The sequence below is a fragment of the Procambarus clarkii genome, chromosome 8 (genome assembly GCF_040958095.1).
Source record: "Procambarus clarkii isolate CNS0578487 chromosome 8, FALCON_Pclarkii_2.0, whole genome shotgun sequence".
NCBI classification, from domain to species: domain Eukaryota; kingdom Metazoa; phylum Arthropoda; class Malacostraca; order Decapoda; family Cambaridae; genus Procambarus; species Procambarus clarkii.
Genome location: NC_091157.1, coordinates 42,091,158 through 42,107,835, shown reverse-complemented (window position 1 = coordinate 42,107,835; position 16,678 = coordinate 42,091,158). Strand labels below are relative to the sequence as shown.

General features: G+C 50.3%; 1 protein-coding gene across 4 annotated transcripts in view; it reads right to left on the bottom strand.

Moving 5' to 3' along the window:
* Positions 1-16,678, bottom strand: part of mri (BTB/POZ domain-containing protein mrityu) — a 423,115-nt gene that overhangs the window by 387,274 nt on the left and 19,163 nt on the right. For all 4 annotated transcript variants that reach the window (XM_045744968.2, XM_045744969.2, XM_045744965.2 and 1 more), the window contains exon 2: positions 9,982-10,140. In XM_045744968.2, coding sequence (XP_045600924.1) covers positions 9,982-10,088 — 107 coding nt within the window. In that variant the 5' untranslated portion in view covers positions 10,089-10,140. The remainder of the gene's footprint in view (positions 1-9,981; positions 10,141-16,678) is intronic.

Below are 16,678 nucleotides of genomic sequence, written 5' to 3'. Positions count from 1 at the left end.
GGTGTTCTACCCATTTAGTTTTAATGATTTTTTCCAATATTTTGACTATTACACTTGTCAACGATACAGGTCTATAATTAAGGAGGGTCTTCCCTGCTTCCACTTTTGTAGATTGGAACTATGTTAGCCTTTTTCCACACATCAGCTACAACTCCTGTAAACAGGGATGCCTGAAAAATCAGTTGAAGTGGAATGCTGAGCTCAGGTACACATTCTCTCAGAACCCATGGTGAAACTCCATCTGGACCAACTGCTTTGTTCTTATTTAGCTCCTTGAGCATTTTTTCCACTTCGTCTCTAGACACCTCTATGTGCTCTATGTTGTTCTCTGGAATTCTTATTGTATCTCGTTCCCTGAAGATTTCATTTTGTACAAACACACTTTGGAACTTTTCGTTTAATGTTTCACACATTTCCTTTTCATTTTCCGTGAATCTATTTCCCATTTTCAACCTCTGAATATTATCCTTTACCTGCAATTTGTTGTTTATGAATTTATAGAATAGACCTGGTTCTGTTTTACATTTGTCTGCAATCTACATGAATGCACTACACATAAGGGGCATAACTGGCCGACCCCTCACAGTGTTCAAGAGAGAACTGGATAAGCACCTCCTAAGGATACCTGATCAACCAGGCTGTGACTCATACGTCAGGCTGCGAGCAGCCGCGTCCAACAGCCTGGTTGATCAGTCCGGCAACCAGGAGGCCTGGTCGACGACCTGGCCGTGGGGACGCTAAGCCCCGGAAGCACCTCAAGGTAACCTCAAGGCAATCCCTTTTTTAAAATTTCTTTCTGCCTCTCTAATCACTGCCGTGTAGTTGTTTCTCGCATCTTTGTATCGCTGGTATGTTTGGGGGTTTAGCCTCTTCCTGTATTGATTCCATTTTTGTCTCTTTTAGTCTCTAGCCCTCTCGCAATTTATGCTGAACCAATCCTGTTTCTTAGTTCTGCATCTCTGTTTTGGTATAAATTTTTTTGTGCCTTTATCGTATATTTCACAAAACTTGACATACATCTCATTCACTTCCTTGCCTAGCAACAAGTCTGTCCAATTATACTCACTAAAAATTTTTCTAAGGTTGCCATAATGTCCTCTCCTAAAGTCAGGTTTTTCAATTGCATTAACCTTTAGATTTTCTTCCAGATTATAATGCATTGCATACTTTATTCCCAAAAAGACATGGTCACTTTTACCCAAGGGAGGAAGGTACTGAATGTCAAATATTTCTTCCTCCTTCCTGGTAAATATCAAATCTAGCATGGAGGGAACATCCCCTTCCCTCATCCTCGTAGCTTGTTTAACATGTTGATACAAGAATGCTTCCAGGATGAGGTCTACAAATTTACAGGTCCAAAAATCTTCTGTTTTAGCTTCATATGCTTCCCAGTCTATGGATTTCAAGTTGAAGTCGCCGACTATCAACAGTCGTGAACTATCATTATCCGCTCTCGCTATGATCTCTCTCATTATTGTTATAAGACTTTCTCATTTACTATCTAGCTCCTCCTTTGACCATGTGCTGCTTGGCGGTGGACTATATGCATTTACTGTATTATCATTAGTTTATCATCCTCATGGCAGATCTCTAGTGCTATAATGTCAACTTCTTGTGGATTGGCAGTCATTATTTCGTTCACCTTTAGGTGTTCTTTTACCAGCACAGCAACGCCACCACCTTTCCTCGCAGCAGGCCGGAGGTGAAACAACGCACGAGACAGCTTGCGAAACGGTGCAGACGTAACATCGATACCGAAAGCAAGCTGAAGCGGCTCCGCCAGCGCCGCACGATACGAGGCGACAGTGTTTGGCATAAGATGACGGTCCTGAAACAACCATGAGAGGAAGGACAAGACCACCCGAACAGACAATGAACTAACACGACGAAGACGCAAAAAGAAACAGAAGGACCCCCAGGAAACTTCATACTGCTGCCGAGAAGAAGCCCTCAGGTGGGACACCAACAAGGAGGCCACCTGATCACCATAGAGATGATGATAGACTCGAGTCAAAAAACTCATACGCGAAGACTCGAGGAGAAGATCGAACCAGCCATGTGACGTACCGGCCCAATCTGCTGAAAGAGGCGGAGCCGCTGGAAAACCCTCGGGTTCGGACACCGAGCAACCAGCGCCTGAAACCAAGGCTGGGCCAGACACCAAGGGGCCAGAAGGACAACTCTCCCCTGGTAAGTCTCTAAGCGAGTCAGGACCTGTAGCAACAGCCGTACTGGGGGAAAGAGGTACAGGAACACCCATCTCGACCAGTCTAGCCGAAAGGCATTGACCCCGATGGCCTTGCGATCGGGGAAGGGCGCCGCATAAACGGGAAGACGCCGCGACCACGCCGACGCGAAGAGGTCCACCTCGGGGTGCCCGAACGTCTGGCAAAGCCAACGGAAGGACTCGTCGTCGACCATCCACTCCGTGGAGAGGGGAACGAAGTGAGACAGGGCGTCAGCCAAGATGTTGGACACGCCCCGTACGTGAACCGCCAGGAGAGCCAAACCCCGAGAACTCAGCAGACGAGTCACCCGAAGCGACCAACCCCAAAGAGACAAGGACCGCATCGAACCCCTGCGGTTCAGGCAATGAACCACCGGAGAGCAGTCCGAATGGAGCCGAATCGTCGATCCGCGGGCCACCCGAATCCTCCCCAGAGCAAACCACACTGTCGCGAACTCCCGCACCGTGCTGTGAGCTTGACGGAAGGACGGATCCCAACGCCCCTGGCCGGCCTGGTGAGCACTGGTCACAAAACCCCAGCCGAGAGACGACGCATCCGTGTTCACATCGAGCGAGGGCTCGGGTAGGCGCCAAGGCACTGAACCCCGAAAAACCCAAAGAGGAAGCCGGTGACGCAGCAACCGACGCAAGGCCCCCGGGGGTCGAACTCTGCGATCGCAAGAGAGGCAGAAGGGGGAACCCCAAAGGAACCAGAAGAGCCGTCGAAGCCAAACCCGACCCGGCGGGTAGACCACCATCGCAAAGTTCAGGCCCCCGCACAGCCCCTCGAGCAACCACCGGGTGACCCGAGGGCCCTCCAGAAACAGACGAAGGTGGGACCGCAGCCGCAGGAGAGACTCCGGAGGGAGAGACAAGGAGGCGGTTCGAGAGTCCCAAACGAGACCCAGCCAAGTCCGAACCTGAGAGGGAACCAGATGGGACTTCCTCCAGTTCACCAAGAACCCGAACTCGGCGAGCTGGGAAAGAACCAAATCCCTGGCTAGCAAGCAAGCTGACCGGCTGGGAGCTCAAACCAGCCAGTCGTCGAGGTAGGCCAACACCCAAACACCTAGGAGACGCAAACGAGCCACCACAACCCGTGTAAGGCGCGTGAACACGCGAGGTGCCAGGTTCAACCCGAACGGGAGACAACGAAAGCGGTAACTCAGATGCCCCACAACAAAACCGAGCCAGTCCCTGAACCGTGGATGAATCGGGACATGCCAATAAGCGTCCTGGAGGTCCAGGGACACCATCCAAGCTCCCGGCTCCAAGAGGAGCCGAACCCGAGACAGCGTAGTCATCCAAAAGGAGGGGCAATGTACCCAGGGGTTCAGACGGGACAAGTCCAGAATGAACCGCAGGTCCGCGCAGTCCCGTTTCGGAACCGGAAACAGACGGGAAACCCATCTGAGGGACGACGTCGTTTCGATGACGCCCAAGCATACCCACTCCAAGACGACTTCGCAGAGCGCAGGGGAAGAAACCTGCCCTGCCAGCCCCGACCCCCCCCAAGGGGGGAGGGGCCACCCAACACCACCGCAGGCCGCCAGACACGACCCGAAAGGCCCACGAATCGTGGGACCAGGCACAGGCAAACAGTGCAAGCCGCCCCCCCCCCCCTCATTGCCCCGTCAATGGGGCAAACCGCGAAAGGGCCGGCGACCCTTACGAGACCCAGAACCCCGCACAGAGCGAACACCGCGCCGACCAGACGAGGGAGGATCCACAGGAGTCAAACCTGAACCTGACACCAGAGGCCTACCACGACGAGAGGAACCCCGAGCCCTGGCACGACCTTTCCGGGAAGACCCACCCCGGGACCCCCGGAAAACCAACAAGTCCGACATCGGACGACAAGCCGTCGACGCAGCCTGAATAAACTGCGCCATGGCCGACTCCTCAAACAGAAGAGGACAAAAAGGTGAAGAACGCCTAAGAGCCAGAACCCAAGCAGATTCCACAGAGGAACCCAGCACCGTCTGCCGACACGCGAGACGGGAAGCATAAAACGGGGAAACCGCATCCTGCAAAATCGGCGTGAACAGCTTCAACAAGGCAGCCGAGGACAAGGTGCCGGACCCCGGGACGGACCCAAGCGTCCTCACATCCTCCACGAGCCAATCCGAAGACAGCTCTAGGAGGGAAAAGAACCACAAGGCCGAAGCCAAAAGGCCCCGGGCGCGCAAGTCCTCCGCAACGAGTGCCGCCGAGAGGGTGGGAACCTGCACATGGAGCTGAATAATGCCTACATCGCGGGGAAGAGCAGGGGCAAACAAGTACTCATTCAGGTACTCAAGCTCGCCCCCCAGGAAAACCTGAAGCACCGTGGAAGCTACCCGCCACTCCAGCGCGCGGGAACGACAGAAGGAATGCCAGGAATCCAGAACAAACAAGGGGCAGTCTGCTAGCCAGGACGACTCCGGAACCTCGTAATGGAACCAGAAAAGGAGCGAAGTCCCAAACCTGAATTCGGACGGATCCATCTCCGAGGCATGAACCGGGTCATGCAGGAGGTAAGCTGCAAAGGCCGCTCGCACCACACCAGGTTGGATGCGATAAGCCGAAAACCTCCGGAAGGACGGAACCGACGTACCCGGGGGAACACGGAACTGAACCCGGGGAGGGGCCGACACCAAATCCAACTCGTACGCAGAGGGGGGAAAAGAAAACCCCACTCCTTGTAACAATAAGCCCCGCTCAGAGGGAAGAAAAACCCAGGCGGGGTCTAGCAGGGCCCAAGGCCCCCAAGTCAGCCCCTCCCCAGCCTCGAGGTCCTTCACCGCAGGACCCGAGGCCGAGTCCTCTCCCCAAGCCCCGACCCCACAAGACAAGGACGGAGCAGCCGGAAAAGCTGGAGGAAGGGGGGGCCCACTGGTCAGACCCAGAAGCTTCGGCCGGGAGACAAGACTCTAATGCCTCTGCCGCCCCCCTGGAAGGGGCACCCCCCGAAGCTGCCCGAGTCTCAAGATCAAGTAACCCCTGCTCCGACCCCGAAACCCTCAGACGCTTCAGGGCCAGAAGCAGGGGGGAGGGGACCAGAACGAACAGAAGGGGAAGGACGAGAAGGTGCGGACTGAACCAGGATCGAAGCGAACCCCACCCCCAAGTCCGGGTCTCGAAAAGTAAAGCGGGGCAGCCCCGGGGCATCCGGGTGAGCAACCAACCGAGCGCGTTGCAACAGACGAAACCTAGACTGCAACGCATGCGCCGCCTGTACCCGAATAGAATCATCAGAGGATTGGGTAAATTGAGTCACAAGCAAGCAGCAACACTCACAGGACTCAGGGTCGAAAGTATCACCGACTCAACAGGCAGCGTGGCAGAGGCAAAAACAATGAGGGGCCACCCTGAGACAAGGGGACCGAGCAACCCTCAAACTCGCACACAGCGAGTGGGGACTCCAGGGTCACATCCATCGTTCCCACGCGCCCCCTAGGGGATTCCCAGGGTCCTGAGCGTTTACTTTAAGAGGACTCGTGCTCAGGTAGTCCCAGGCAGGGTGCTGCAAACCGGCACCCAAAACTACCAAGCAAACTTCTATAGCTGAACCCCAGGGACATGTACACTCACTGGGACCTAGCAGGGGGTGCCACCGAGAACAGTGGAAGGGCAAAAACAAACTGAATAAAATGACAGAACCCCCCACCAGGCAAAAAGAAAAAGAAAAACAAAACCCCGCAAGAGAACAGCGAACCCCAAGGAACAGAGCCGGCCGTGATGTCGGGAATACAAGCTGTGCAGCACCCTGCGCCCCTACCAGTGCAAACTGCCTCTTACCTGCCGGTAACAAGGGAGAACAGAACACCCAAGAGCCCAACAGGCGGCCGAAAAACCGAAAGGTAAAACGGACCAGCAGAGGCAGACCCCGAGGGCCTGTGGAAGGTGGCCCCAAGGGCAGTACTTACAGGGCACCTAGGGAAGGCAGCCCTAGGCGCATGCAGCCCGAGTACTGAAGATAACTCCTGGCTCTCGCACCCACAAAACCAACACCACACGCAAAGCACAGTGCAGTAGCGACACCGGAGCCAGAGCACACGACCATCGCGTATAGCATCAGCCTCAAGAACTGAGGTGTGGGTAGCCGGTGTGGAGGGTCTGGGGCTCCCCCTTCCCCCTCCCGGGGAGGGTGGAGCTGCGCAGACAGCGGCGCGGCAGTGTGTGACGTCACACTAGTTTGCTTGTTTTCGGTTGGGGAGTTCTATCCACTAGTTCGGCTCTTGGTAGCAATTTTAACCAGAATAGGGGTTTGTTTTGAGGCGCTTACCTTTCTGAGTGCCTGTTCCGGTCGATGGCAGACACAGAATGCTTCCAACCACACGGGGGCTTCTATAGGCCATTGCTCCCCTTGCCTCTCTGAGGGGGCCCGGTTCTGGCCGTGGTCCCCGGTAGGCCTAAGAACTCCATACACATGACTGATGCCAAAGTCTGACATTAGCATATCAGCCTGGGATAGCTCCGGGGAGCCGACGGGACTCCCCCCCAGAAAAGTTCTTTCTAATATCTCTGTGGCTCATTTGGGCGCTCAGTTTCTACCTATGTCCCCTAGTGCGTGTGCCCCTTGTGTTAAATAGCAATGTCTTTATCTACCCTATCAATTCCCTTGAGAATCTTGAATGTGGTGATCATGTCCCCCCTAACACTTGTCTTTTCCAGCGAAGTGAGGTTTAATTCCCGTAGTCTCTCCTCGTAGCTCATACCTCACGGCTCGGGTACTACTCTGGTGGCAAACCTTTGAACCTTTTCCAGTTTAGTCTTATCCTTGACTAGATATGGACTCCATGCTGGGGCTGCATACTCCAGGATTGGCCTGACATATGTGGTATACAAAGTTCTGAATGATTCTTTACACAAGTTTCTGAATGCCGTTCATATGTTGGCCAGCCTGGCATATGCCGCTGATGTTATCCTCTTGATATGGGCTGCAGGAGACAGGTCTGGCGTGATATCAACTCCCAAGTCTTTTTCTTTCTCCGACTCCTGAAGAATCTCATCTCCCAAATGATAACTTGTATCTGGTCTCCTGCTTCCTACCCCTATCTTCATTACATTACATTTGCTTGGGTTAAACTCTAACAACCATTTGTTCGACCATTCCTTCAGCTTGTCCAGGTCTTCTTGAAGCCTCAAGCTGTCCTCCTCTGTCTTAATCCGTCTCATAATTTTGGCGTCATCAGCAAACATTGAGAGGAATGAGTCTATACCCTCTGGGAGATCATTTACGTATATCAGAAACAGGATAGGTCCGAGTACAGAGCCCTGTGGGACTCCACTGGTGACTTCACGCCAATCTGAGATCTCACCCCTCACTGTAACTCTCTGCTTCCTATTGCTTAGGTACTCCCTTACCCACTGGAGCGCCCTACCAGTTACTCCTGCCTGTTTCTCCAGCTTATGCATCAACCTTTTATGGCGTACTGTGTCAAAAGCTTTCCAACAGTCCAAAAAAATGCAGTCCACCCATCCTTCTCTTTCTTGCTTAATCTTTGTCACCTGATCGTAGAATTCTATCAAGCCTGTAAGGCAAGATTTACCCTCCCTGAACCCATGTTGATGGGTTGTCACGAAGTTGCTTTTCTCCAGATGTGTTACTTGGATTTTTCTCACAATCTTCTCCATCACCTTGCATGGTATACAAGTTAAGGACACTGGCCTGTAGTTCAGTGCCTCTTGTCTGTCACCCTTTTTGTGTATTGGGACTACATTAGCGGTCTTCCATATTTCTGGTAGGTCTCCCGTTTTCAGTGACCTACTATACACTATGGAGAGTGGCAAGCAAAGTGCTCCTGCACACACTTTCAATACCAATGGTGAGATTCCATCCGGACCAACAGCTTTTCTCACGTCCAGCTCCAATAGGTGCTTCTTGACCTCATCTCTTGTAATTTCGAACCTTTCCAAGGTCGCCTGGTTTGCTGCCACATCTCCTAGCGCCGTGACTTCTCCCTGTTCTATTGTAAAGACCTCCTGGAACCTTTTGTTGAGTTCTTCACACACCTCTGTCATTCTCTGTGTACCTGTCCTCGCTCACCCTAAGTTTCATCACCTATTCCTTCACTGTTGTCTTCCTCCTGATGTGACTGTGTAGTAGCTTTGGTTCGGTCTTGGCTTTATTAGCTATATCATTTTCATACCTTTTCTCAGCTGCTCTTCTCACACCAACATACTCATTCCTGATTCTCTGGTATCTCTCTCTACTTTCTGGTGTTCTGTTATTACAGAAGTTCCTCCATGCCCTTTTGTTCAGCTCCTTTGCTTTCATACATTCCCTATTAAACCATGGATTCTTCTTTTGCTTCTCTGATTTTTCCTGTCGGGCTGGGACAAACCTGCTTACAGCCTCCTGACACTTTTGGGTGACATAGTCCATTATGTCTTGTACGGACTTGGTTCTGAGTTCTGTGTCCCAATGGATATCCCTTAGGAATTTATTCATCTCCTCATAGTTTCCCTTTCGGTACGCCAGTCCTTTGATTCCCAGTTCTTTTTTGGTAGTGATAATTCCTAGCTCAACCAGGTACTCAAAGCTCAATACACTATGATCACTTATTCCCAAGGGGACTTCCAACTTAACTTCCCTTATATCCGACTCATTTAGGGTAAATATCAGATCAAGCAAGGCTGGTTCATCCCCTCCTCTCATTCTTGTCGGTCCCTTGACGTGTTGACTTAGAAAGTTTCTTGTTGCCACATCCAGCAGCTTAGCTCTCCATGTGTCTGGGCCTCCATGTGGGTCTCTGTTCCCCCAATCTATCTTGGGTGGGACATGGTGGGAATGGGGGAGGGGTGACAGGGTCAGAATGGGGTGGGGGGGGAGGGAGGGTTGGGTGATTATTTGGGTGGGGGCAGGTAGGGTGAGGGGAAGGGAGGGTTTCTATGCAGAGGGGGGTGGTGGTGTTGCCCTCCCCTCTGGTGTTCCTGGGATGCTGGTTTTGGGTTCCCCTCTTGTCTCTGGGACTGTTGTGTTGGGGGCCGCGATTTCCTGGTTTACTCCTCTCTCCCTGCGCTTCCTCCTTGCCTCTGCTGCCCTGGCTCTCTCCTCCTTCGTCCTGTCCCTCTGCAGGAATACTTTTTTGTATCCCTCCACATACTGCAGACGACTCTTCCTTTCGAGAATATCCTCCTTTGTGGCTTCGTTTGTAAACACCACCTTTACAAGTCGGTTTCTGTCCTTGTTGTACCAGCCCAACCTGAAAACCTTCTCAATGTTTTGTTCAGCCCCTTCCATCTGTAACCCCTTCAGTAGCCCATGTACTGCCTCTCTATCCTTGCTATTCCATTCTTGCCTGTTGGATCCTTCCTGTTCTTTGATGCCTACAACTACCACTGATCTTTTTCTCTCCAGCAGCTGACTGGTGTACCTTGCTGCACCCCCTCTCTCTCTGTCTCCCCTCTCACTCTCTGTCCCTCTCTCTTTCTCTCACTGTCCCTTTCTCTCTTTCTCTCACTGTCCCTTTCTCTCTCTCTCTCTCTCACTGTCCCCCTCTCTCTCTTTCTCTCTCTCTCTCTCAAGCTGTCCCCCTCTCTCTCACGCTGTCCCCCCCCCTCTCTCTCATGCTGCCCTCCCCTCTCTCTCATGCTGCCCCCCCCTCTCTCATGCTGTCCCCCCCCCTCTCTCTCATGCTGTCCCCCCCCCCTCTCTCTCATGCTGTCCCCCCTCTCCCTCTCTCTCTCTCTCTCTCTCTCTCTCTCTCTCTCTCTCTCTCTCTCTCTCTCTCTCCCTCCCTCCCTCCCTCCCTCGTCACACTACCTACCCAAAGCGGTTCCTGTATGGCCTGGGTCGTCGGTCATCAGAGTCCGGGTTATCAGTGTCACTGGAAGACTCGTGCTCATAGGCCCGCCGATCCTTCCCCGAAGCCATTATGCCATCACGCTCTGATGATGATGGTGCTGCTGCTGCTGCTGCCTCACTACTGCAAAGCACATAAATATAAGTAAATTTACTTAATTTTATTTTTGCACAATACTAGGTACCTCACAACTGTGCTGTTTAAGCAGTCATAATTGTGAGAAATTGATTGTTAACTCACAATCAGAATCTACAAAATGACCACCTCTAACATACAGAATGATTAATGTATAAAATGACAAACTTCTTTAGACAAGACCTTTGCTTGCCAAATAAGTCTTCAAAAGGTCAGATGTAACACAAACAAGGAGCAACGATTTCAAGCTCAACAAGCCACAATGTAGGACTGAGAACAGGAGATGCATTTTCACCCACAGGGTTATTAACCAATGGAACTACCTACCTGCCAAAGCCATAAATGCCAAAACTCTGTGAAACTTTAACCCTTAAACTGCTCAGTATAAGAAGGGTATAATTCGAAAAATATTTGAATTATGTAAAAATTACTTAAAAATGTTAAATCTCCAACTTATTGGCTTCAGCTTCATGAAATTTTCATCAAAATATTATCAGAAATTGATTTTAGACAAATATTAAAAAAAAAAATGTTTTGTTGATAAGGAGAACAGCTCCTATTAACTGGAACTGATGGATAATGCAATAATAAAGAGTTGCAAGCACCTGTCCGATGCACAAAGAAGAGGAATAGTAGTAAGAAGTGTCCACAATGTGTATATGAAGCTGGTGCCTTTATAGCATTGGTGAGTAATACATAACACAAATAATGAGTATGCATGTTATTATGCTCAACTTTGTTATATATCATATAAAAACATTGCCCAATGTTGTTATCAGTTACTTTCAACAATGTAAAAAAAAACAGAGTTGAATGTAATGAAACACCATTATCTGGGGGAAGCCCCATCGGCTCCCCGGAGCTATCCCAGGCTGATATGCTAATGTCACACTTTGGCATCAGTCATGTGTATGCAGTTCTTAGGCCTACTGGGAACCACGGCCAGAACCGGGCCCCCTCAGTGAGGCAAGGGGAGCAATGGCCTATAGAAACCCCTGTGTGATTGGAAGCATTATGTCTGCCATCGACCGGATCAGGCACCCAGAAAGGTAAGCGCCTCAAAACAAACCCCTGTTCTGGTTAAAATTGCTACCAAAAGCTGAACTAGTGGATAGAACTCCCAACAAAAAACAAGCAAACTAGTGTGATGTCACACGTCGCCGCGCTGCTGTCTGCGCAGCTCCCCCTCTCCAGGAGGGGGAAGGGGGAGCCCCAGACCCTTCATGCTGGCTACCCACACCTCAGTTCTGAGGCTGGATGTCAAAAACACGAAAAAAAATGCCGACCGGAGGGAGGGAGGGAGGGATGCCGGGGAGCCTCCGGGACTCACCCAGAAAATGGCGTTTCATTACATTCAACGCTGGTTTTCTGGGGGGAGCCTCGTCGGCTCCCCGGAGTTAACTACCCACAGACGGAAAAAAGAGGGACTTACCCGGGAGGCGGTCGTTGCTCACTCCTTAACTCGAAGTCAAGACAACTGGCTGCAACCACCGACCCAAAGCAACACAGGCCCGACGGGGCCCAGCGACATTCACGAGGAAACGAGCAGCTAGGACCCTGTTCGACCGCCAAAAGCCCTGCATCCGAATATCAGACCAAGACATATTCCCAAAGACGACAGCAAGAGCCGCAAACTTATGGATGTCATGGGCACGGGGATAGACCATAGGCTGGCTGGATTTGATAACCCTGAGGACGACCTGGGAGACCCGAACCCGCGAACAGGGAAGAAGGGAAACCGGATCGACCCAAAGCGCATCCCCCGACACAGAAGCCGTGGCGCACAAATAATCGTGAAGCGCCGCAACCGGCCACAAAGCATGATGCACCCCCCGGCCGTACCAACCAAGCATCAACCACCCACGGACCCCTGTGGAACTCAGCAGTCTCATTCTTCGCCAGAAAAGAAGGAAACGGCAGTAAGCGAACAAAACAATCTCCATGACCAAAAGAGCAGAAACCCCTACACCGGAGGAGAGCATAAAGCTCCCCGGCCCGACCCCCAGAGGCTAATGACAACAAGAAAAGAGCCTTGGAGAAACAATCCTGGACCGAAGTGGCCACAACGAAATGAGGAGACGAAAGGTAAGCGAGCACTCTGTCCAAAGACCAGGATGGCTCAGGCGGCGCATGAGCAGGCCGGAGATGAAACAAAGCACGAGACAGCTTGTGAAACGGCGCAGATGTAACATCGATACCGAAGGCAAGCTGAAGCGGCTCCGCCAGCATTGCACGATATGAGGCGACAGTGTTAGGCATAAGATGATGGTCTTGAAACAACCAAGAGAGAAAGGACAAGACCACCCTAACAGACAACGAACTAACATGACGAAGACGCAAAAAGAAACAGAAAGACTGCCAGGAAACTTCATACTGCCGCTGAGAAGAAGCCCTCAGCTGGGACACCAACAAGGAGAACCACCTAATCACCATAGAGATGATGATAGACTCGAGTCAAAAAACCCATACGCGAAGACTCGAGGAGGAGATCGAACCAGCCACGTGATGTACCGGCCCGATCTGCTGACAGAGGCGGAGCCGCGGGAAAACCCTTGGGTTCAAACACCGAGCAAGCAGCGCCTAAAACCAAGGCTGGGCCGGCCATCAAGGGGCCAGAAGGACAACTCTCCCGTGGTAGGTCTCCAAGCGAGTCAGGACCTGGAGCAACAGCCAAACCGGGGAAAAGAGGTACAGGAACCCCCACCTCGTCCAGTCCAGCCGAAAGGCAGCCAAATCGTCGATACACGAGTGACCCGATTCCTCTGAAGAGCAAACCACACCGCCGCGAACTCCCGCGCCGTGCTGTGAGCACTGGTCGCAAAGACCCAGCCGAGAGACGACGCATCCGCGTACACATCGAGTGAGGACTCGGGTAGGCGCCATGGCACTGAACCCCGAAAAACCCGATGAGGAAGCCGGCGACGCAGCAGCCGACGCAAGGCCCCCAGGGGTCGAACCCAGCGATCGCCAGAGAGGCGGAAGGGGCGACCCCAAAGGAACCAGAACAGCCAACAAAGCCAAACCTGACCTGGCGGGTAGACCACCATCGCGAAGTTCAGGCTCCCGCACAGCCCCTCGAGCAACCGCCGGGTGACCCAAGGGCCCACCAGAAACAGACGCAGGCGGGACCGTAGCTGCAGGAGAGACTCAGGAGGGAGAGACAAGGAAGCGGTCCGAGAGTCCCAAATGAGACCCAACCAAGTCCGAACCTGAGAGGGGACCAGATGGAACTTCCTCCAGTTCACCAAGAACCCGAACCGGGCGAGCTGGGAAAGAACTAAATCCCTCGCTAGCAAGCAAACCGACCGGCTGGGAGCCCAAACCAGCCAGTCGTCGAGGTAGGCCAACACCTGAACACCTAAGAAACGCAAACTGTCCACCACGACCCGCGTAAGGCACGTGAACATGCGAGGTGACAGGTTCAACCCGAACGGGAGACAACGAGGTTGGGAGCCTCCATTTTGGTGAGGGAGGTGCGTCGTCTGCACGACTTATGTTGTTTACTGGTGGCCACTATGGTCTTTGGCCACCATACCAGCTTATTTGTACAGGTATGGTGAATAAAACAGGTAGATACTTATACAGTAGTAACTCGCCTTACAAGCGCCCCTGGTTACGAGTTTTTCGGGCTATGAGCAGGATTTGCTCGGAAAATTTGTATCGGGATACGAGGGTTGCCTCAGGTTACGAGTTTGTTGATACGCATACGGGCCGACCTAGCGCATGGTGGCACAGTGATCGCCGCTCAGTTTGCCAGTGCCTCGTGCCCAGTGACTATCCTGCCTGAATTCTTCACAAGGATTTACAGTTTTTTGTCGGATTTTTGGCCATTTGAGCATAAAAGTTATTATATATCTCACCATGGGTCTCAAGAAAGCCAGTGGTAAGATTCAACCTAAGAAAATAGTTGTGAGTAGAGGATGTCCCTTCTTCATTAAGAAAATGTGTGAAGCATGGAAAGAACTGCAAAGTTTTGTTGAAAAAACTCACCCAGATAAAGCTGTAGCAGGCCATTGCATTGACCTGTTAAATGACAATGTGATGTCTTACTACAGACAAGTGTTAAAAGGTAGGGAAAAACAAGTGTCTTTAGACAGATTAGCAAGCAGACTAGCAAGCAGTGAGCCACAAGCAGGTCCTAGTGGTATGCAGGCAAAACGTGCCAGAGAGTGCACACCAGAGAAGTCTGCCTGATGTTATAATAGATGGGGACTCCCCTTCCAAACAGTAACACCTCTCCTCCTCCCCCCTCCTCACCAGCTTCCATGCAGCAGTCATCAGCAATGGTAAGTAATAACTTAAACATAGTTTTGTAGTGTAGATTTAGATGAATTAGGTATAAAATTTAGTTTGAAGTGAGGTTTTTGGGTAGTCAGGAACGGATTAATTCATTTCCCATTATTTCTTATGGGGAAATTAGCTTCGGGTTACGAGCTGTCTCCAGGAACGGATTAAACTCTTAAACCGAGGTACAACTGTATATGATGTGTGTATATAGCGTAATAACACCACAAGCAGTATTGTTGGAGGAGAAATATTAGTGCGTCTGGCCTTGAGGGCGACCACCACCAGCTGACTGTTAGAGTAGCTACGTCTTTGTGCCTTTACTCACCATACAAGTTTAGATGTACAGTTATGGTGAACAAAACATGTAAATACTTATATATAACATCTGTGTATAATGAATAAATGCAAAAACAGCATTGTGGGAGGAGAATGAGGGCGAGTGAGGTGTTGTTGAGGGAGGGAGTTGCAGCGAGTGGCAGGCTTGTGTGTGACGGTCACTCCTTGTTGCATTTTGACTCACAATACCAACTTAGTGGTTCGTTATGGTAAGCAAAAGATGCAGATACTTATGTATAACCTGTGTATATAGTGTAATAACAGCAAAAATATTTATTTATTGTTTTATGAACAAAATAATTGAATCACTAATATGCACACCATAATTTTGAGTACAGTGATGGTTCACACATTCTATTATATAAATATATCATAATTCACTGTATTGAATAATATTACTGCAAAAAACTAAGAAAAAATCAGAGACATTGAAACAATTAGGTAATAATATATTTGTGGCAACTGCCGCCTGACAGCTTGAGCGGAGTAGACCTCGTCTGGCGAAGGCTCTGTCAACTCCCCTTTTTTGCCAGACTATTGCGGCTAAAATATGCCACCTACGATTTTTGTTATTTTTTCCGTGATCAGGGAACAAAAATGAACACTTTTATAAGACGAAAGAATTTTTTGGATTTTTTTTTTTTTTTTGTGCCTGTGGGTGTTAAAGCCAGTTGGACCTCTAGCGGTTTGAGGGTTAAAGAAATGTCCGAGGTTCCCCATAATGACTTCTCCTGAAATCAGGCTTTCAACTGCTTCAACCTCATTTTCTTCCAGATTATAACGCATTGCATAATTTATTCCCAAAAAGACATGGTCACTTTTACCCAAGGAAGGAAGGTACTGTATGTCAAATACTATATCTCTTCATCTTTCCTGGTAAATATTAAATCCAGCATGGAGGGAACATCCCCTTCCCCATCCTCGTAGCTTGTTTAACATGTTGAAACATGAATGTTTCCAGGATGAGGTTTACTTTGTTTTAGAGATGAAGGGAAAAACTTGGCTCTTGAAAGAGAAAACTCTACTTGGCTCTTGGAGCCAAGTAGAACAAAGCAGTTGGTCCAGATGGAGTTTCACCATGTGTTCTGAGAGAATGTACACCTGAGATCAGCATTCCTCCCTGTGTACAGGAGTCGTGGCAGGTGTTTGGAAAAAGGTTAACATAGTTCCAATCTACAAAAGTGGCAGCAGGGAAGACCCCCCTCAATTATAGACCTGTATCATTGACAAGTGTAATAGACAAAATATTGGAAAAAATAATTAAAACTAACTGGGTGGAACACCTGAAGAGAAACAATATATTATCACACAGTACAGTTTTCGATCTGGAAGATCCTGTGTATCGAATTTACTCACTTTCTATGAACGAGCCACAGATATTTTACAAGAAAGAGATGGTTGGGTTGACTGCATCTATCTGGACCAAAAAAAGGCTTTTGACACAGTTCCCTATAAGAGGTTGTTCTGGAAACTAGAACATATTGGAGGGGTGGTAACAGGTAAGCTGCTAACATGGATGAAAAATTTTCTAACTGATAGAAAAATGAGGGCAGTAATCAGAGGCAATGTATCAGATTGGAGAAATGTCACAAGTGGAGTACCACAGGGTTCAGTTCTTGCACTGGTGATGTTCATTGTGTTACGGTAATGGTAATCTGCTTAGGCAAGGAGATCCTGCCTATTCCTTTACCACCTATTCAAAAACATATCTGCATACTCCAGTATAAGAAATCAACAACAACAACAATACGTGCTCAGAAGCCTGTGCCTATACAGGACACCACCCCCCTCTACCCTCTAGTACCCGAGACACCTGGACACCTGCTGTCTGGAGCCCAGCCCCACTCGCTGGTCGACCAGCCCTTAACTTCTTGTTTGAGACTGCCAGCGATAGTTACCTGCA